This window comes from Amblyomma maculatum, chromosome 1 (assembly GCF_055883805.1).
Source record: "Amblyomma maculatum isolate TAMU_Amacu chromosome 1, ASM5588380v1, whole genome shotgun sequence".
Classification (NCBI taxonomy): domain Eukaryota; kingdom Metazoa; phylum Arthropoda; class Arachnida; order Ixodida; family Ixodidae; genus Amblyomma; species Amblyomma maculatum.
Window position 1 is genome coordinate 211,843,637 of NC_139344.1, and position 22,602 is coordinate 211,866,238.

At 44.2% G+C, this 22,602-nt stretch overlaps 1 protein-coding gene across 2 annotated transcripts in view; it reads left to right on the forward strand.

Moving 5' to 3' along the window:
- The first annotated feature begins 6,776 nt into the window (after positions 1 to 6,776).
- Positions 6,777 to 22,602, forward strand: part of LOC146205523 (alanine--tRNA ligase, cytoplasmic-like) — a 47,442-nt gene continuing 31,616 nt past the window's right edge. Inside the window, exons 1-6 of one of the 2 annotated variants that reach the window (XM_084590239.1) lie at positions 6,777 to 6,907; positions 8,646 to 8,894; positions 9,817 to 10,005; positions 10,962 to 11,107; positions 15,464 to 15,661; positions 19,161 to 19,305. In XM_084590239.1, coding sequence (XP_084446365.1) covers positions 8,649 to 8,894; positions 9,817 to 10,005; positions 10,962 to 11,107; positions 15,464 to 15,661; positions 19,161 to 19,305 — 924 coding nt within the window. In that variant the 5' untranslated portion in view covers positions 6,777 to 6,907; positions 8,646 to 8,648. The remainder of the gene's footprint in view (positions 6,908 to 8,645; positions 8,895 to 9,816; positions 10,006 to 10,961; positions 11,108 to 15,463; positions 15,662 to 19,160; positions 19,306 to 22,602) is intronic. The other variant, XM_084590240.1, reaches the window with a different exon arrangement.

Consider the following 22,602-nt stretch of genomic DNA (forward strand, 5'->3'; position numbering starts at 1 on the left):
GGAAAGCTGAGGGCGCTGCACTTCAGCCACCATGGGCGCGCTGAGAATCATGGGCCGGTGTGCTACTTGTTGCGGGACAGTCGGTTTTTCTCGAGTACGTGGAATGGCGTTACTGCGATGTTTCTTTTTCGTTATCGTCATCATCTGAAGGTGCGTACATAGACCGCGAAAGCCATAGTAGCGAAGGCGCAAAAGCAGACGTCGCCAATAAATGGTTTCTGTTTCCCGAAATGCCACTAAAAACTTCCTTAAGTGATTGCACAACGATAAATATTTTTATAACATTTTTTTATTTCAAAGTTTGCCTATTAAGTGCGAAATATTGGTATTTGTGCTGCTCAAAACTAAGCCAATAGGAGAAAGAGCCATCGCTTATATTGGATAAATCTCACACTGGCATTATGTTTCTCTCTCTTTTTGTAATTTATAGTCACAATATTCAATCTTAGGTCATTATTTACGCTAGAACAACGTTTATCTTTGCATTAGTTTTGGCCAAAAGTTGTAGTTCTGCACTCGGTAGCTCTCCGGCCCATAATGCTTTGAGCTCCCATGGTGGCTTAACTGGCCGTCTGGAAACTCCATGTAAACGCCTATAGACGGCAGCACAGCTTTCCGAGTAAGAAGGCGGGGACCATCCAAAGTCACTAAAAAATACCATGTACCCTGCTGCTTTTGAGTCTGGCAACTATGTTGGATAAATTCCCAAGAATCATTGCGCGCAAGAGAGAGAAGGGAGCGGCGTCAGAGGAGGTTGGCTTGCGGAGGCTGCGCGCGCTCCCTCCTAGATTTTTTTCCTTCCTCCGTGTTCGTGCCTGCTGAAATAAACGATGTAATCGTTTCGTGATTACTCTACAGACGGCGCCACGGCGCCAATTTAAAAACTGTTTTTTTGATTAGCCGTTATCGTAGACTGCACCGAAGCCTCAGTTAACATGGCACGAGTTCGCGGGTTTTTGCCTGGTTCTTGGGCTCCGGTTACTGATGTAGAGGAATACATGGTCGAACAAGTGTTTCAATACGAGTTTTCTGACGACGATGTCGACAATGAAGTTGCCGAAAGCGAACGCCGCAGTGAAGAGAGGTCGACTAACCTGGCTAACCGCTCGGAGACAGTTGGTAAGTACGTGACTGCAGATTTGTTGACTTTCCACTTTTTCCGCCTCTCTCGGAAAGTTACGAATGACCAACCATTTATAGCATAGTTTCATGGTGGTGGTGAAAACTTTATTTCCGCAACGGGAGAGAGAGAGAGAGACAAAATATTTTCATTTAATCAGTATTTTCAAGTGCTTGCGCGTGTACGTGAAATGCGTCTTGCCCTGACCGTCGCAGGTTCTCCTGCTCGACGTTGTGACAACGCTACGCCTTGTTCGTACATCGTTGATTGGTTCATCTAAACAATCAGATTCGCATATTGCTCTTGATGCAAGTGCCGTATGCTTAAGAAGCCTTTCAAATTTTCCATCACTCTCCGTTCAGCCCTGCAGAGTCACACTAGCACGGCACGACTCCGATTCAGTCTTTCAACACCACGTTTTTGTGATGTCTGCGTCAGGGTCACACTGTGCCGACGCGAACAGTTGACAGACGGTCAGCGCTGGCGCCGCGTCGCTCGCGAGACAGCAGTCTATCGACGGTTCCCCCCAACTCCTATGTGACTATCGAGGCAACCTGCGAAACCTCCCGCCGAATCGGCCTTCTCTTGTTCTCACTTTCCTTCATTTGTCATTACTCTTCGTTTCTGTTATGTTCGGGGTGTCGGAGCCCCTTGAGCGAGGAACCTCTCGATTCGGTTGCTGGGTGGAGACTACCTTTATTGTGCTTTGGGAGAGAGGGGAAGAGAAGGAAGAGAGAAGCGCGAGCGCCTGTAAAGAACGCATTGCTTCTCGTGCCCTGGTCGCGCTCATGGTCCGCGGACGGTCCAGTTCCGAGGCAACGCACGGCTCAGGTTCCGCGCGTCGGCGTCGGCGCAGGCAAGGGGGTCCCCCGCTGGTCTCTCCGAAGCGGCCGGCTCGCAGGTGCAGAGGCATTGCAACTGGAGCAGCCGTGCGTCCGTTTGCTAGGAGGCGGTGTGGCAGTGCATCGGTTCGCGTACACAAGTTTCCTTAATCGATTTATTTATTTTATTATTCTGAATGCAAAATTATAGTTTAAAGCTGCTCCGTATTTCATAAGGTATAGGTAGTTTGGTCCCTTTATTGCTAAGCAGCATGGGAGGGGAGGCTTTATTTTATTTTTAATTCGCTTTGATAAATCCGACCGTATCAAAACCAGCGCATCACCAATCGTGGGCCGAGACCGAATACCACCAGATAGAGTTCACGGCAGTGGGCTCAAAAAAGTGGGGTTTGAAATATAAATTTATATTTCAAGCCCCTTGAATGCTTTTTGACTACTTGAAAGCATCCAAGAGGCGATGGAAAAGCGTAAATAGAAAAAAAAAAAAAAAAAAACATTTTCCTCTATGAAGGCTCGAAAATATGCCCGTTTCATAGCCTACTGTGGTAAGCGGTACACCAGGCTCCTTCGAAATGTGTATGTATGGTTTCAGCTGATACGCTGTTCCCCCCCCCCTCTCTCTCTCTCTCTCTCTCTCTCTCTCTCTCTCTCTCTCTCTTTCTCTCTTTTTTTTTTTTTTTTTTTTTTTTTTTTGCAACGTGAAATTTCCGAATCCAGTGACAGGAGTTCTGTTAACTGTGGACTGGGTACTTCCTCCCCAGCTTGATGAGAGTATTTACTGCTCGTATTTTAAATATTGCAGTGCAGTAGCAGGGATAAATCCTTCGGCAGATTTCGCAGGGTCGGCCGGCTGCCATTTGTTCTGCCAGTTCTGGTTTGCCCACGCACACAATTCTTGATGCACATTAAGTTATGCGACAACTGTTTCTTGTGGGATGTGTCACGTATAGCGTTGAAACTGGCTTGCCGTAGCATGCAACTAAAAATGCTGCTGACAGGATGATCGGCAGCTCTAGATTGGCTTTGGAAAAAGAAAAATAACACGGAAGGATGCAGCTGCCTGCGTGTGTCGTGCGCCCAATTTCAGTTGCGCGCGGATAGTCGGATTGAATTCCTCGCAATGCAGTGCTTTAGAAAATCTGTTTTTATTCGTTTTAAAAACTGTTATGGCATCGTCTTGTTCATGGCTTCAATTCCCCTTTGGGACTAAACGCGTAACTGCGATGATTAAAATTTTAATTAGTGTTTGTTATATAATTAACCAGATAATTAAATGAATATTGCAGCATATTTCGTCTGCCGTGAACCAAGTATTTCCATTTTGGACCCCCTATAGTTTCAGAAATTTTTTAAAGTGCTAGCTGAAACACCCGGTATTCGTCTTAATCATGGTGCATAGAATCGGCTTCGCATTTTGAGAATGTTTTTGCTCGGTGGCAGAGCTCACAAAGATCCAGCCACCAACAGTCGGCAAACGGGTTTTGTTGGCGTCAAGGGCTTTAATACATATGTCACACAGGAAAGACATCTGCATGTTTTCAGTAGCGCTGGCGTCGTTGTCGGCCTAGAGTGACAGCTTGCGATCTGCCGCCATGGTCTGCCGACGGGTTGGTCGATCGTCGGTGTCGTCGTCGGGTCTGCGTCGGAGTCGTGTCAGGCCTTTTACTATGGTGCTGGCTCGGCTCGCCAGTTGCGAAGATAATGTGCATTCAGGAAAAGGATCGAAGCTGGCACTTGCTTTCAAGCACGGCGAGATGTGACACCATGGGAAGCTCTGTATGCCGCTTTCAGTGGTCACGTCTACTATAAGGCACAGCTTCTATTTGTGAAAGGCACGCTCGCAAGTGCGGCACTCAGCGGGCCTCAGAGATCATCATAATTTTGTCCTCTTGCAGGTGCTAGAAACTACGCGAGAGCATAACTTAATTATGCCCAGATTATCAGTTTGAATCGCAAGCATTGAGTGAAGAATTGATTTTTTTTTTTTATTTAAGTATTCGCTGGCTAGCAGCTTCGACAGTTACATTCGCACGCTAATCGACACCAAGTGCTGTGCATAGCAATCTAAAATCTAGGACAGATATTTTGCGAGTCTCTTGTTGAAGTTCACTAAATTGAAATGGTCAGTCGTATTAATCGTTGTGGTCGTCGTGTCTGCGTTGAGATAATTCGGTCACAGAATAAAACTCCGGTGAAACTTAACAAACTGATTTAATGGCTACATATGAAAGAAACTTTACACAAATTCAAACTGACGACCGTTTCGTTCGGCGTCTTGCTAGCTACTGTCCGAGGACGGTTGGCCGTCTTTCCCTCTCCAGGCATTCACAATTGTTCCTCTTTTTCTTTAGAGGGGCCCCCCGCTTGCGGGGACCCTTGGAGCCTGGCAGTCGCGGCGCTCGTTCGGTGGTGTCGCTCCTCCTCGCGTCCCCGGTGCTGGCCCGCAGCCCCCTCGTAAGCTCGAATTTCAGGGCAGGCGGGCGCCCGCGTCTTGTTAGGCCCATCGCTGTGCCCGCTAGGTTTCCAAGAACCTCTTCTGCCGACATGTGGTGCAGGCCCGCCGGGTTTCGTGAATTATGGCCCCGGCTGTGTCTTCGACGGCGCCAGTGTCTTCGACACACACACACACACACACACACACACACACACACACACACACACACACACACACACACACACACACACACACACACACACACACACACACACACACACACACACACACACACACACACACACACACACACACACACACACACACACACACACACACACACACACACACACACACACACACACACACACACACACACACACACACACACACACACACACACACACACACACACACACACACACACGCACACGCACACGCACACGCACACGCACACGCACACACACACACACACACACACACACACACACACACACACACACAAAGTGGCCGCTCGGCCGGCGATCAGGGAACAAAACAGCCGTCTCCTGACACGTCCCTTTGATCTGGTTTTTGTCCGTTTTTGTCCCAGACAGAAATTAGAGGGTCGTGCTGCTTGCCAAACCGACTGCTTCGGCAACATCTTCCTTAGCTAAGGCGCATAGTGGCAGCAGCTTTTGCGTTCTTTTCTTGACGAACATACGCTCGGACTACTGCGAGTGAATTGGATCTGAGAGCGACTTGAGATTACACGAACACCGAATATCGCGTATAAACTTCCCACGTTGAGAGCGCGACAAAAAGTGAACGAGATGCAGGCGTTCTTGTCCTATTCATCGCCTGAGCGAAGAGCAGCCAGGGCCCGAATTACGCTTAAAGCACATCACGAAACTGTCACAAGACTGTCACAAGTCTATCAGCTAGCCGCGCTCTATATTGGTCGATTCTGACCTACGGACCTGTTGACCAATACGAATGGGGGCTGATTGGCAGGTTTATGACAGTTTTTATTATGTGATCGGAGCAGAATTCGGCCACATGCATATATACGTATTACGAGCCGCAAACGAACTGATCAGGTTTCACTGTAGAAGTGCGGCGCTATCCGCAAAGAGGATCGACCTGTCGGCGGAGAGGTTGTGCTCTCCACGACTGCTGCCCATTGTTTTCACCTTTATCCCACCTCGAGAAACTTATGGAAACTGGTGCTGCTTTGTGTGATAGCGTGAGGTCCCGTGTCGCAGAAAAGGCGACGTCCGCGTTGCGGTCGCAACGAGAAAATCGGTTTGGTTTGGTTTATGGTGTTTAACGTCCCAAAGCAACTCAGGCTATGAGAGACGCCGTAGTGCAGGACACCGGAAATTTCGACCACCTGGGGTTACTTAATGCGTACTGTCATCGCGCAGCACACGGGCGCCTTGCTTTTCGCCTACATCGAAAAGCTGCCGCCGAGGCCGGAATTTGATCCCGCATCCTCGGGAACAGAATTCAAGCGTCTAACCCCTGCAGCACCGCGGCGGGGCCAATGAGAAAGTCAGCAGAAAAAAAAAAAAAAAAAAACACCTCTTGCAGGCTCACATTATTTAACTCAGTTACACGCACGTGCTCTCGTTTAAAAATTGTGACGTAGCCGTTCTTTGCGCAGAGTTCCGGATGGTGTCACACCATTTCGCTTTCCATTTAACATACATCTGCTTGTCAAGTTGGAGGATAGTTTGCGGTAGTGATTCGAACCGACGACATATGTATCTGTTATGTAGTGCATGCAGGTGGCCACGCGGCGCAGCCAACCGCACCACAGCTTGACTGAATATTGCGAATAACGCTCGAAAACAAGTAAGCGCTGCACAGCCAATGCGAACGGCCCTGACCTTTGCCTACAGAACGAGTCACTGCACTCGCCAACGTCGTCGCATAGCCGTGACTTCACGGCAAATAACACCGCGTAACCTTTTTTTTTTAAATAAATGCAGCTTTGCTGCACTTATTTAAGAAAATGTAGCGTTGTGACATTAATATTACATAAACGCAGCGTTGCTACATTTATTTCACACTGTCGCACTGGTGTAAGGTGTAAAAGTGCCCGTTGATTAACTATTGCAACAAGCTGCGCAAGAGCAGACAATTTTTCGCTGCTCCCTCACCGCTGCCGTAGACGCTGCATCATCGTTATTCGCAGATGACTGAGCAAAGCTAACCTACCCAACCACCGCTTCGTTCTTAAGAGATTTACCCCTTAGAGTTATAATTAAAAAACACTACATTCTAAACGTTGTACATTCTACAGTTACTACATTCAAATCGGGCGCGCCGCTTGCTCGGAGGCGGCTTGGCATGGCTTCGCTTGCGGCGTCGCTAGGGGCGCTAATGCTCGTTTCATGTTCCCATGACAACTGTAGCAGAAATGGCGAGGCTTCCTACAGGATGGCGTGGTTTCGTAGTGTGCCGAATCCGTTTCTCCTCAACCTACTGTAATTGGATGTGAAACTGCTACTCTTGCGGCAAGCATTGGTACGTTACATACCGTCTGAACGTTGAAAAAGAAATACAACGCTGCATACGACGGTAGTAGTAGTAGTAGTTTGGATTTTCCTCGCACCAATGTGCGAGAAACACGGCAGTTATTACTAGTGATGTACAGGAATTAGTACGCGTTGAAGGTTCGGTCGCACCTCATTACATACGTCCTCATTAAGCCAAAATCGTGTTGTTTCATGTAGACACCTCATGGAACGTACATACGTATTTACTTACTGATCTCTGCAAGTCTGCTGTGACAGTGACTTCACCTTGCGCTCATCCATTCACTTTTGTTCTTATATGAGCGCCCAATATTTTATCTGTTTCCACGTTTCCTTTAGTGTATAGAACTGACAGTTGCAGATTTAAGTTGTTCGTATGGACAGGGGTGGAAGCGATGCTCAAATTTCTCCATTCTGCTCCAAACTGCTTTCCCTGCTCCATCCTGCTCCAAGTGACGATATTGCTCCAAAACTGCTCCAAACTGATTGCTGCAATTTTTTACTATCACATTTAGGTCAACATAGCAGTGCGCTGGTGGCTGAGGTATAACATCTCTTGCACTGGGCTCAATCAAAATGTTCGCAAGCTAGGGAAGTGTAAAGCATAATTTTTTATTTTTTTGCAAGTAAATTTAATATGACCCACAAACGATTGAAGGAAATTGTAAAAAAAAAAAAAAAAAAAAAAAAAAGCACTGTGCGTGTGACATAGCACATCCTCAAGGCATTTGAATCACCGGTGGAGAGGTGAGAGCAGCAAGTGAAGAGGTAGCCACTAACTACCTAGTTGGCATAGCAGGAATCGTTAGGAAACTTTTTAGATGTTAAAATGTACACAGTTCTTCTAATGCTCTTGCTTTAAAAAGCAAGTACTTGACCATCGAGCGTCCTTGTCAATGACAAGCATGTCAGGCCTCAGACAAAAGCATGCTTGAAGTGCTAAAGGTGCCAATTACTAGAAAACTTCCCAAGGTCGTTGAAAGGCCACTCAGGGCCTATCACCAACTTGTTAAAACTGAAGCACTGCAGGAAAGTAAAGAAGCTGAAGGAGGAAAAGGCTATTCTTTAGAACCATCTGTCCTCCCTGAATGCAGTAGTACTGGCCAGTGCTCGGGAAGTTATCAGCACAGGCGTAGGATCAAAGAACATGCACAAGATAGTGGAAATGTGCCATTGATGCAAATGCCCATATTAGTTACGCTGCTTGAGCGCATCGAAATGGTAGACTCACTTTGAATGTATCAAGTCAAAATAGGCAAAAGCTTTTGATCAAACTTGGTGTTCGGTTATGAAGTACATAAGCAAGCATTCCGTTTGCTGCAAGTCTGTTCCAAATAGTTGCTTAGGTGAGCCTGTGCTGTTTTAAACATCATTACATGTTTTATTGGCCATTTGTCGTGTCAGAGGTACTTGCATAGTCTGCAAAAGCACTCAATGTCGCATAAAAGGAAATAAAAAGAGAGATTTTGTATGTCGGGAATAGAAAACTGAAATTATCAAGGGCGTTTCACTGTAGAAACATGCTCCAAAACATAATTCGAATGCTTCAAAGCTCTTGTTCGATTGCTCCAAAGCTGTTCCAAAATGCCATTATGACTGCTCCCTGAGCTGCTCCAAAATGCTCGAGCCTGCTTCCACCCCTATATGGAATATGCAACTGTTGCACATCTTCTTATGTGCGTCGTTAAGAGGTACCTTACCTGACTGCAACATTCTCCTATTTTCAGGTGATGATGCCAACCAGAAAGATGGGGAAGGCACTGACATTCTACGGAATGCAGTTGACAAGGCTGAGGTTTAAGAATATTAGTAGTTTTTGCACTTGTCCAATGAAAAAGTTCAGCGCACGTGAAGCTCGCCAGGCTTTCGTCGACTATTTCGTTAGGGACCGTGCTCATCAATTTGTACCGTCGAGTTCTGTTGTTCCAGCGACTGCTGATAGATCTGTTCTTTTTACTAGTTCGGGCATGAACCAGGTAAGCCTGCCCTTATATTTGACAGCTTCTTTTAACTTTCGGTTGCTTAGCTATCACATGTTCTTTGATTTACAGTGTAAACTGATTTGCCATTGCAGTCTGGTAAGAAGTCCACATTTTATTTCGGGCAAATCATTATTCCCAGGTATGCAACATCAGACATGGTGTTGCATAGATGATTTTCAATCATCTGCTTTGCACCTACAGTAAACCACTGAGATATGCTTGAGCATTAATGAGCAAAATGAAATGGCCGAGAACCACACGTGAACCATGGGCTCCAAGGTTGGGCATCAAGGCAAGGTTTGTGAAACCTGCCCGAGTCCTGCCCTGTCACGTGACCTTGGCAGCTACATATTGGTGTTATAAACTTAGCCGTACGAATGGATTTTGTTGTAGTGCTGAGCCCTCTGTCTGGTGCAGACTGATTGTAGTCACATACTCTGTGACTTCCAAACAGGGCTAGTTTTCTAAACAGTTGTTGAAGAAAACTATAGCAGGCCTTATTTGAAATTCATGCCAGTTATTCAAAAACAATTTGAAAATTTGAGATAATATTCAATTCATTCTAAATAATTTTGAATATGCGTTGTTTCCTTTAAGACAAACAGAAGTGTATTTAATTCACTATTTGAAAACATTGAATATTCGCACACCTCCATCTATGATTGTGCCACTGGGCTCCTACTACATCCTTTTGGGGTAACTGTAGTTTGGTTTAGTGTTTTTGATTATAACATGTAGCATTAATATTCTTGTTTTGTGCTATAGGGTCTGGTACTTTTTGCATTCTCACTCCAATTTGTATGAGTTGACAGAAAATCAGGTGCAAAAAGTTTACAAATTTCGGTGAAGAAGGTTTTTAAGTATCCTCTCCTTTCGGCACAAACCTCATTCAATACTTTTTCTTTTCTTTTTGCAGTTTAAGGAAGTTTTTTTGGGCACAGTAGAGCCCAACAACCCTTTATGTAACTTGCAGCGGGCTGCAAACTACCAAAAGTGCATCCGAGTTGGTGGTAAACACAATGACCTGGATGATGTAGGGAAGGACCTTACACATCACACCTTCTTTGAAATGCTTGGCAGCTGGTCCTTTGGAGACTACTTTAAGGCAAAGCAACCTTTATGCAATTGTTTGCATGCTACCTGATTACAAGTCTGTTCAAAATTGACTAATAGTGTGTATAAAAAACTTTCTTTGTACGTATCCTGTTTCAAGCCTCAGAAATGAGCGGGTTATCATCGGCATGTTTTCAAAGGCAGTTGAACACAGTTTGTTTTCTTTTTTTGATCGCGAGTTCACAGAGTATCTTTTTTTTTTCATCATCAGCCAGGCTATACCAGGGAGAAGGCCTCTCCCATATCGCTCCAATTAACCTGGTCCTTGGCTAGCTACATGTCAATAACTTGAAGTAACTAGAATGCCACTCGAGTTATTTCTCTGACCCACTCTGCACACTTTCTGTCTCTTAATGTTACACATGCAATTTTTCTTATTCAAAGTTTTTTATTTTGTAGCTTTAGTTTAACAATGCCTTGTGTTGCTTATTTGCAGCCATGATTCTTAGGTAACTTCCTAAACCACTGTAGCTTATTTTCGTGCAAATTGCCTGCATAAGACATGTGCCTCTGGCTGCTTTAAAAAAATATTCTAACTTGCATGCCAGTTGTATTCTTTATCTTTCGCATACGTTTTCAAATTCATTTTTCAAAGTGAATGCAGCCGTCTTACATGCTACCTATTATGGCTCCTTTTCTTTTTACCTGGAACTAATCATTTCAGTGATTTCAGTTCATTGCTAAACAAACATTCTAATATTACTAGGCCTCATGTGCATTATCATGAGTAGGCTTATAAATGTTTTGTGCACTTTAATTACTAAAGAGAAACAATAGGTGGGTATTTTTTCTGCTGTAATAATTATACATTCGTTTCTTCGAAAATTTATCACCTTTATTTCCGTGAGTTGTGTGCATTTTGTAGCCTGGTTATTGAGGCTGTTATTTTATAATACTTTTTAACATATTTTCTCGAATACTGTAGTTACCTTTGAATCACCCTTTCAGAAAGAGGCATGTGCAATGGCTTGGGAACTACTTACAAAGGTTTATCACCTTCCCAAAGAGAGGCTGTATGTGACATATTTTGCTGGTGACCCTGCCTTGGCCTTGCAGCCTGATGAAGAGTGTCGTCAGGTGTGGCTAGAGCTTGGGTAAGCGACTAATATTGAAATTAGCTGTTGTCCTGCTCTTGATGTATTTGTGCTCAGAAAGAAACTATGCTGAAGTAAATTTTGTTGCATAATTGTTTGTGTGGAGTATTGCAAATGGTATCCATTGTATTGTTTCGAAAATCTTCTTTGATGTAAGTGTCCTTTTACTGGTTTAAATAACTGTTTGCCTGTATTGGGAGCCATAGCAGTGCAGTCTTTACATTTGATGACATTTATTAGAGGAAAAGGCATAACATTATTAGCAAAAACATTTTTACTGTGTTTGCCTTGGAGGGGCCTGTATTGATAGATTACTGCATCCTAATGGTAGAGAGTCCATTCTGTCTAAAAACAGAGGAGTTTTCAGCTAGAAAATGCCAGAAAAGTAAAATATAGGTGTCACCATCACTGGCCGATTTCACAAGTAAACAGCATGCGCTAACACAGCATTTAAGGCACAAATCCCAGGTGCCAGGCGACGTAGTAATTAACTTAAAAATGGTGATCTTGGATTCCTTTTTTGGTGTAGAGGGCACAATTTTTAATTGAATGGTGGCAGAATTTTTAAATGAAATTTTCTTGACAATAAATACATGGTTTACTGCTCAGCAAATGTCAATATGACCAGAGAGAGCTATAATATCAGTTTCTTCTAACAAGGACAGAATCGAGTGGAGCTGTCCTTTGACCATCGCTGCAAAATTTCTGGTGAATAATATCTCTATGTAACGGCACCAAATTCCTTGAGAAATCCTTTGAATGCATGTTGTTGGAGTAGTTGGCGCATATCTTTTCTTGGAACATATAGAGTCCAAATAAAAGATGAAAACAAGCGAGGTACGCAGCTGAACATTAGGAGCCCATCTGTGCTCTTTTTTCAAGAAACCTCATCCACTCTTGTCACACATTTTGTCACATAGCATAGGCCTGTCAGAAAATAGGTGCAGTACCCATAATCTCCAACGCCACACCGGAGCAATGAGAGGCTGCGTTGTCCAGCAGAGAATTGGAAGACCAGCTTTGGCTAGTTGAACGGGCCAGCCAGGCAGCATAGGCTGTGGGAGTCCTGGAATGAGGACCCAACCATGAGGGCTCTATAATGCTTTTCTGGAGTTACAAATTTTCTCTCTCTCTCTATGGCACCCAAGGCTTTGTTGTGATGACACAGCAACATTACATTTTATTGATCTTTCATTCTGATTCATGAGTGAACGGTGGGCGGCATCTCATAATCTACACTTGAGGAGAAACTCCAGTGGCTGTATAGTGAAAGGTACAGAGCCAACACGCACCATCTCACTTTGCAGAAGTATAGAATTTCTCAAGAAATTTTGCGGATCGAGCTCTGGAATTTTATACCATGACGTAATTATTCACATTATTATTACATCAGGATTATGCTACAGTGCTGACCATTGCAACTTTAGTATAGAGAATTTTACTGTTAGTACATGCTGATGTCTGTGGAAACTTTCAGGGACTCTGCAAAGTGTATGTGGGCTGCACCTACTGCATCTCTTGGCTGGCTTTGTAAGCTTTTACTATGCGCTTACTTTGATGATGTACGTCGTCTGGGCTGTTGCTTAGTCGTGAATTTTCGTTTACATTGGCCTTCAGCACGATAAAGAAACACATTTCTGCATAGTTGGTGACATGAAAACTAGGGATTCAACTTAAAGGCAGAACTGAAACTGAAACTGTACCTGAGGCCAGGTATGCTTGAAGTACTTGCTGTATTAACGCAGTGGGGAAAGCCACACCCCCATAACCTTGGCTGCAGAGCCACAGAAAGCTGTCCACAGGCATAGCCCAAGTATAGTTGCTCTTGCTATTTTTTGTTGTGTAGTTCATTTTGGTGTAAAAAATCAAAACAAGTTTTAGTTTCTTTTCCTGTTCCAATTATGCCTCTTGCATGATGTGGATACTCTGCCGTTCGTTTATCATTCGTCTCACTTATTTCCTGCTTGGTTGTGCTGTGGAGTCACTGTCTCAGATCAAAACTGCTCGTGTATGTCAATTTCAATTCAATATCAATTTCACTTTATTTTTCCGGGAAGAGAGTACATCTTAGAGAGATGAAAGGGCTAAAAGCTGATTAAAGCAGCTTGACTGGGCCCAGGCACCTCTAAATGGCAGTAAGCGACAACGCACATACACTGGATGAAACTAATAACAAAAGAATATGGAACCATTATGACAAAATTTTCAACAGAAAAACATCTAACAAATGTGCGTATACAAACAAAAGTGGAAGCAGATTATATTTAAGATTATAATTGAAAACAGAGTAAGAAAACAAAAATGAACATGTCCTACTCTTTATTGCTGACAGTCATGTTTCATATATATTGTAATGAACCTTGAGACATTGTCTTCACTGCAACAAGCATAGGGAAGTGCCTTTGTAAATACGCTGGAAAGCAAAGTCAAAAAGAACAAAAACAAATGGTCCAATATTTTGGACCATTTGGACTACAACATTGGACCGACACTGTTCCCACTTCAAGTTAATGAATTTGCTCTTGCCCTACCATCTGATCTGCAGACTGTACTGGTTAGCTCAGTTGGCAGAGCGACTGCCTTGCCTGCCTTGGACAGGCGATGTTCCTGGATTCAAACCCCTGACTAGGGTGACTTCTTCTTTAACTCTGAAGATTCTGAGGAAGCTGTAAAGCTTTCCTTTGTAGTCGTATGACTGTGCTTGGATGGATGTCAATAAGTAATTACTCCGTTATCAACAAAAACAAATGAGCCAAAAACAACGATGCAGTGCTATGGCATAAACAGCTAACATGCTCCACACCTTCCTTTAAAAGGGAAGAGAAAGCAGAATTTTACTTTCGAAGGCTTGTTGCCCTGATGGGTAAGAAAAAATGACTGGGAGAGGAGCACAGTAGAGAAGCATGGTGAGATTCCTTCATTGGAATGGCTGTAACATGGCTGATGAGTGAGTCTTCTCAAAAATTGCTTGTATTCATGTGTTTTGGAGACTACGCCTTACAGCCACCGGTGCACTGTAATAAATTTACAGTTAGGCGGTTTCCAGAGGCCCAAGTGTCGCTGACCAAGGTATGACATTTTAAACAAGCAAGGCCAGTGTTTTGTTGAGGTATCGCAGATAGGCTCTGAAAAATACTGTACCGATGTGGGTGGTGGAAAGCTGCAGAAATACTGTTCAAAGCTCTCTCGTGCTCTCTTTCGGAAAACCAACCTTCTTGTTCTCCACGCTGGCCCATCTGTGACATACCAGCTTGGACAGCATTCATTGGTCTGTCTCTCCAACTGACGTGTGAAGGGGGGAGGGTAGCTCACTAATTGTGTCAGCCGCTTGCTGCATGCATTTCCATTGCTCCTTTCATTTTCGCACAAAAATACAACCACACGAAAAGAAGGATTCTAGTTTCTTTTTTAGTCCATATATGCTTCAGAGTATTCAGTGTGCTGTGCCGCTCATACACTCGCGTAAGTTGAAACACAGAAAATGTGTACACAAACACAGATATGCACAAACACACAGAGACATACGTACGTGCACCAGCCTGCTTATCTAAGAAATGCAGGATAGAGCGCTCTTGTCTGCGCTTTGGCCATTTGGCCACCCATTTAGCTGGGGCAGCCTCATGAACAAAAGTTCACCTGGGGGGAGGGGGGGGTTCGCCTGCCTTTGCATCCAGGAAATGCTCGGATAGCAAAAAGCAAGGAAAAGAAAACTTGTCAAAGCGGGCCCATGACTGTACGCCTCCCACTAAAATCGGAGGAGGAGGGTGAAGAAAAATGTTTGCAGCCGCTCGTGCAGAAGGCAATACCTCACAGCAACAAATTTTTCATGCTTATGGTGGTGAATGGCCCTTTAAGGTAACAAGTGCCTGTGTGTTTTTGTCAGGCAAAAATATGTGCTTTTTTTTTTGCAAAGCTTATGCCTTTCTCTTGATGTTTTATTTTGCCTAGTCACATGGGGGTAGTAGTGCTAAGCGATGTCTTGTTATTCCTGGTGATGTAAAAATGATTTTTTTCTGAAAATGGGAAAAATGTTTTTGTGTACTTTTGGGGCGGGTGTGTCTGTATGGATCCTTATTTATTTGACACCCAACATATAAGTTTATGGTTGCCACTATAAGGAAGGACATCGTAAATCAAAGAGCATAGGGCAGGAACAAAAAACCGGGAACAACGACAAAACAGGACAAGCGTGGTCCCCGGGTTTTTGTTCTTGCTCTATGCTCATTGATTTACGGTGTCTAACCAACACGCCCTCACTTCTAAGGAAGGACGGCAATTGCAAATGAAGTTTTTAGGATCCTTTGTTTTTATCGGCTCACTTGTATCATGTATTTATTCATTTATTTCAACTTTCAGTGTACCACAAACACACGTGCTTCCATTTGGGATGAAAGATAACTTTTGGGAGATGGCTGATGTTGGACCATGTGGTCCTTGCACAGAAATACACATTGATTTAGCTGAGCCAAACCTGAGTTCTGCTGAGCATCGAGTTAATGCTGGATATAGTGACGTCGTGGAACTGTGGAACCTTGTGTTTATTGAGTTTGACAGGTGAGCGTTTTTTCGTGAGCTGTGAGCTGTGAGCTTTATTTTTGATTCAAATATTCTGCTTCGTTTGCCTCCAGAGCATTATTTCGAGAGTGCTAGCATAGAAAAAAGACGGCACGCATGTGTGTGCAGCAATATGTGTAAACTAACAGAACGCTCATAATGAAGTGTGTAAATTAGCTTAATTAATAAGAAATATGTTGAGATGAACTGCCAGAAGTCAAAGAAGTTGTCAGAAAAAGCAGGCAAATGGGTACTATGTGCACCACATAAAACCTGCAGTCAACAAGTGTACATCCATCCCTGAATATCTAGACACTCAGTGAAGATAGATAAAATGAGAAGGAGAATTAAAGCATGGAATCCTTGTTGACCAACATAATGCAGTCAAATCTTGAAAGTATAAATATAAAGGGGATTAATCATTTGTGTTAATCATAATAATGCCTTTTCTACTGCACTGTACATGGTTGCATTCTGTGACATTTAAATGCATTTGCTGTTTGCTGGCGTCAGCTTAGTATGCACAAAACGTTGCACTGCCTTCATGGCATTGACTTTTATGAAAATTGTGCTGCCTTCAATCAACATCAATAGCCTGATTTTTGTTATATACCTAATGCTGTGTTATTAATATAAGTTATGTTATTCTTAAAAAACAAAGTGTCTTAATTGAACCCATTTGGAACTCCCGACATGCCAGGAGCAGGCTGAATTTTTAAGCCACTGAATGGAATTTTTGTTAATGACGGACTAGATAATCTTTGAGAAGTTGAGAATGTTATTTGGCAGACCAAGAAATAAAAGCGTAAAGTCTAGAAAACAGCTGCAAGTGTTGCACAGTGTTAAAGCTTTTTAGATTTGGACATTGTGCTGTCAATCTGGTCCCTGGAACCGAATGAGGAGAAGATCTCGTATGCTGACTTAAGTAGTTTGTAGTACAGAGGTAGCTTCTTCTGAGGACATGCTGGCAATTCGCCTTTTGCGCGAGGATGTGGCGCCATCATGCGGGAGCGGGCGGGAAACACATTGAGCGGCAGTGTAGCAGACAACGCGAAAGCGCACCATATGAAATGGCCACGCCAACGCTGGTAGAAAGCGAAAGCTTCCCCCCTTTTTTGGCCTCGGAGCGGAAAGTAGTGACAGTGATTGCAGCATATCATGTTCACGCAGTATGGGGGAAGGTAGAGCATTTTCACAATCCACTCATAACGCACGTACGCATATACTATCTTCGTGTAGCGTGCAGCGCGGGCCGTGAAGAGCGTGTAGCGCGGGCCGTGTTCGACGTGACAGAATGAGATGCTCTCAGCGTGCAGGTTTTCGGCAGACAGGAGAGCGTAGGGGCAGAGAGAGAAAGGGATCTCAAAGGGCAAAGCAGCCAGGGGTTTGTTGATGCTGCAGAGCTAGGTGGAATCGTCTCCTGTGACTTTGAGCGGCGCATATGCGCGGGGTGTCTTGAGTTACCGAGCACAATGCGGTCATCGCGGCGCCGGCATGGTGCAATGGGCGTCGCTTCCTCCTCGCGTCATCTACAACCGTGCAGCTATAGGATTTCATCCACGAAGATCGGCAGAGAGGCACATATACACACCCCGTGAAAAGGGCATTGTCCCGGCCGGAATGCACAACTGCAGGAAACGCGCTGCATTTTTCTGGCAATGGATGATTCAGAGCTGTAGCCGGTTTCTGGCCTCAGGAGTCAGAACGGATGTGGTCGCAGTGGTGCAAAGGTTCTCGGTGCACAGAGAATGGTCATTCTGTTGTGAAAGGATCTCCAACGTTCATTTCTGCCTCCGCCGCGATTTCTGCGGAATTAACAACTTGGTGACGTACATGTGAATCTCCTACATATCGGATGCGCATCTCGGTCAGGAACCAACCCTGTTCTACGTCCAGAGCGATCCATTCTGCAAGTGAACGAGCATGAACCCTCCAGGAGACTCATTTATGGTGCCGGGCGGTTTCCTTGCCGTTGCAAACGGTTGGACGTAGACGACGATTATCAAGCTCCCTAACGAAGTGCATCTGATTGTTACACCAAAGGAACAAAATCCGGATGCTTTGGCTTGCACGAAGGCGAGCCTTTAATTTAAAAAAAAGATACTGTGCGTTGTGCAAGAGTGTCAAGTGCGTCATATGCTCCGAGCGGCAAAAACACAGATACTACAGGTATGTATGCATCTAAACGAAATATGCATGATGAAAAGTACCTACTGGAGTTTTCACCCAGGCTGTAGCGCACCAGGGATAGCTGCAATGAAGATTTTTTCGGTGCGTGATTGCTTTAGTTGCGCCGGGGCCTGAAGACGATGTATTTTGTCCTTTCTTTTCTTTATGCGAAAGGGCTAGGTAGTTTAGATATCACAGGCGGCTCTGTGCGCTAGGCCGTAATATTTAGCATGTTTTATCGTGACTGCCTAACAAGAAAAAAAATACGGCGTTTTAATGCACTGCCGTTCGCGAGCCTCATGACCAGCTCAAACACTCGGCTCGCGAACGGCGGTGCATCACAACAAACGCCCAATTTTTCTTTTCTTTTTAGTCAGGCAGCAGTCGCGATAAAACATGCTAAATATTACGGTCTAGCGCACACAGCCACCTGTGATATCTGCGCTACCCGGCCCCTTCGCACATAAAGAAAACAAGCGACAAAATACATCGCCATCAGACGCGCTGAACAAATGCTCATTGCGGCTATCACTGGTGGGTTACAGGCTTGGTGCAAACTCCGGTAGATACTTTTCATTATGCACATTTCCTTTAGATGCATACATACCTGTAACGAAGTGTTTTTCGCACAGTCGAGAGTACGCAGTAGGTAGCTAAGGTCGGCCATTGACGCTTGGTGGCCCTAATTGTAGCTTCACGTCGTGTTGACCGCGGCTCGGCGAAGGAAACCTGAAAAACCGCGTCTTGCATCTTGGCGCGCTTAGAGAGTGGCAACCGTACGCGGCAGATGTGGTTGGCATTGCTTTGCCAAGCCTGTGACGGCCACCGTGCCGCCTGGTGCCGCCAGCCGCCGTGCACTGGCGGCGCCGAGAAACGCCGTCGACGCCGCTCAATGTGTTTCCATCGGTCGCCGCTACGACTTCGCGCATGCGCAGAAAACTCGCGCAAAAGGCGGATTGACTAGATGACTAAGTTACAAGTGGTGAGATATATGTATAAGTAGGAAATGTTTTAAAGTGTTTTGCACTAAACACTGTTAAGGGAAATGAGTGAATTATAGCAAATCGTTTCAGAGATCTGCTATTGTGCATACGGGGACTGTATTTATTTCAAGAGGATTGCTTGGCAGCAGCGGCATTTTAAAGAAATAAGCAGAAACACAAGCAATTACAATGTGCATACCGTTAATACAAAGTTTGGATTGATTTCAGGGTTAGCAGCCATAGATTTTTTGGGTTTTCCTCAATTTTGGAGTATTCTGCTATGGTTTTACTGAGAAGTTAGGCAAATTGTCCTGAATATATAAGAAGTGTACCATTGCTTTCTTTAGGGACGCCAGTGGCCGTTTACATGCACTGCCAAAGAAGCATGTGGACACAGGAATGGGACTTGAACGGCTTGCTGCACTTCTCCAGAATGTGAAATCAAACTATGACACAGACCTATTTTTACCTCTCATTGAAGCATTGCAAAAGGTAAGTTGAAAGTTTTCTTTTTGGTTTGAAATTGCATTGCTAAAGCTCTTTTGTTATCAAATTATGCCAGAAAATGTGAAGCGTTTTCAGTTTTCTTGTGTATGAGGCTACGAAGGTGCACTACTATTTCTTTTTTGCTGTATGGAATTTCAGTGATATGGTGCAAGCAATTAAAAATTAAAATGTATTGTCTGAAAATCGTGTTATTCAGAACAGGCCCCAAAAGGCTGTCAATTAAATACACCTGTCACGTAACTTACTTTTATTACCGCACTTTGAATAATCTTTCACTTTGCATTGGACTTGTCATTAGGGACCTGACCAGCCTTCCCTTAATCTAAGCCAATGTCAATAAATGTTTTCATCATCATCATTTCTCAGTGTCCATACACAAGCTTTTCTTAAATCCTAGAAATGAGTTCTTGTTTCATCGCTTAGCTCTGCACCCTCAAGAGAGACAAAGCTTCGAAGACCATCTAAAACTGAGTACCTCTGCCAACTTCACTGAGAGCGTCAGTGAAGTTGGCAGCGAAGTTACCCCTTCCTCCCACAGGAGATCTGGTAAAATAATAAACACGCGGAGATGTTATCTGTGGCCAACACCTTGGCAAACTGCCAAGGTCAGCGCTATGACAAGCAGGGCACAAAACTGCGGGCTCACTACCAAAAATTATATAAAAAAAAAAGCAAATTATCAGCGAAAAGCGTGTGCGAAATTAGTACTGAAACATCTGCCACCAGTGTTGCTCATTACTGGGGCTAATATCGCCCATGCTAAAACTTATTCGCTGTTTCTTAGAAATTGAAAATCATTCGATTCTTACATATATTTTGCGATCATATTATGCAAACCCACATGAAAATGTGGTCATATTAGCCGTATGAAAAGGCATTGCATCTACAGGGCATAGGCCGGGAACAAAAAAAAAATTATCAGTGAGATTTCACTTTATATTCTTTGAGGGCAGCATTCTATCTGGTGTAACTTAACCTATTGTCAAACTTTGCTACCAGTGTCGAAACATTTTAACATCCAACAATTTAACGTCCAAACATAGTGACAGACAAAGTATTGTTGTTTCTGCTTCACAGCACAGCATTTGAAAAGTAAAAGAGAAAGTGAAGAGGAGGGAGAAACTGAGGATGTTCAGGCCGTGTCGCAGGGACAGCAATACTGTATGTGTCATAGTTGGCAGTATGTTTGGATGTCAAATTGAACTGGCAGTCTTCAGGCAACACTGGTAGCAAGCAAACTCTGGCTATGCCAGCTGGAGTGGTGCATAATTGAGTGCAGTTGTTTGAAACGTGTCCACTATGTGGAAGAGCGGTTCCCTTATTGCTTACCTATTATTGTAATGGTGAATTGGAACATCATTGGTCATTAAAGCTCTGTTGCTTTATAAATGCATGCAGGGAATTAAAACCTCGTTAGACTTTTCATGAGCTATTGGTTGATGATCTTTGAAATACTAAGTGTACGCTTACTAGAGAAAGTAATGAAGTGCCCCTGTCCTGTCATTTTTATTCTTTGTCTTCATATACTAACCACACACATTTCTGAAATCAAGTACAGTAGCCGACTGATTTTTTGGACTCCAATAATTCGGACTTGCACAATATTTTGGACTTTATTCAGGAACCATCACGTGGTCCATAGGAGCGTGTACATTTTCACGATCGATTTTTCAGACCAAATTTGGCTCGAGCAATACTGTGGAGAGAGTTTTTTGGCCAAAGGCTCATTTTTTTCGGCATTACTTAGACGCAAGCGGACATTGTTTTTGCAAACAACCACAACCGCAGAGTCATTCGGACACACTAGCTTGGCTCTTTGTTCATTGTTGCCATTTTAGGCAGTGGCAATAAGCGAATGCTCGACCTTTCCATCGCGGCAGCCTACAAAGAGCGCGCACTCAGACTGAAGTGGGATGGGAGCACCGTCCGCCTCAGCCCGTGGCCACCCGTGGTGGTAAAAGGGGTGGGTCCGGGGCTTTCGATTCATGGAAGCTGTCATTCCACTTGCTCTTTTCCCACGGGATCCATCTCGTGGTCTTCGAAACCGTCTTAACCATGGAAACTGAATCCTATTGCTTCGCATGGTGCGTGCATTCATTCGCAGCACGAGCTGCGTCACAGTACGTCGTGAAGTGGCATGGACATGACGAAAGCATGACTGGCCGAGATATTCTAACTGGAGGGTTATAGTGGTTACAGCTTAGCATAATCCGCTTCTGCAGAGCACCACTGCACACGCGGCCATCTTGAGTGAGTTGCTTGTTTCCCAGTGACACGCACACCTGCCGCTCCCGTGTCTGCATCAGTCAGCGTGCGCGCACTGGTGGCCACACCCACCATATCAAATCATATGAGCTCGTGCTCATGGGCGGCGCACGGAGGCCGATCACAGTAGCAGATTGCACTGTGCTATTACTCCTTATTATCGGTATATAAACGAAACATGGGGAGCACCGAAGTTTGTGATTTGTAAAGCTGAATTTTTGCAGAAAAGCTTTTTTTTTTTTTCAACTTCACGGATTTTTCGAACTGTTCGATTATTCGGACAGTTTCCCAGGTCCCTCCAAGTCCGAAAAATTGGTCGGCAACTGTATTTGTGTTATATGTGCATTTTCTTGACGTTTGTTTCGAGGTAGTGTTAAATGACGCCAAAGCTAAAGTACTGCCGAGATTGCTACACGCAATGCTATGGCAATATAATAGGACTAACGGGATCCTCACGGGACTTCTGTTGCCTTCATTGTATGATTTGTACATAAATGTAACTGCTATCATTCTTCCATGTCCATCTGGCATGGTGTAGTTACTGCAGCTTAACACGCTTGCACCTGAACATGAGAACGTCCTTGCCTGGCCACTGCGTTTTTGTTTGTGGCATGTTTGCTTGCGTGAATCACCATATATGAATGATCTCACTAAGAAATATTGAAATGCTTTATTTAGATGGTGCCTTTTTTGTGCTTGGATTTATTTATTCTGTCTGCATCTCCAGTGCGTTTTTCTCAAGACATGTGATCTACACATTCTAAGGTGTAGGTGTTCACCCGGTTGCATGTGAACATGCTAGTTTTTTTAAAATTATCCGGTGTTTATCTCTGCTTAAGCTGATTAAAATGTGCAAAAGCAAGTTCGGCATGGTCTTGCTTAGCGGTTTGGCATGGAGAAACTGGCACTGATGTCGGTGTGTGTAAATGTCCCTAGGTAGTGGAAATTATACGTAGCCCTCCACTATGATGCCTCTTTCTCTCTTTCCCCTCCCACCTTCTTTCCTGCTCATACGGT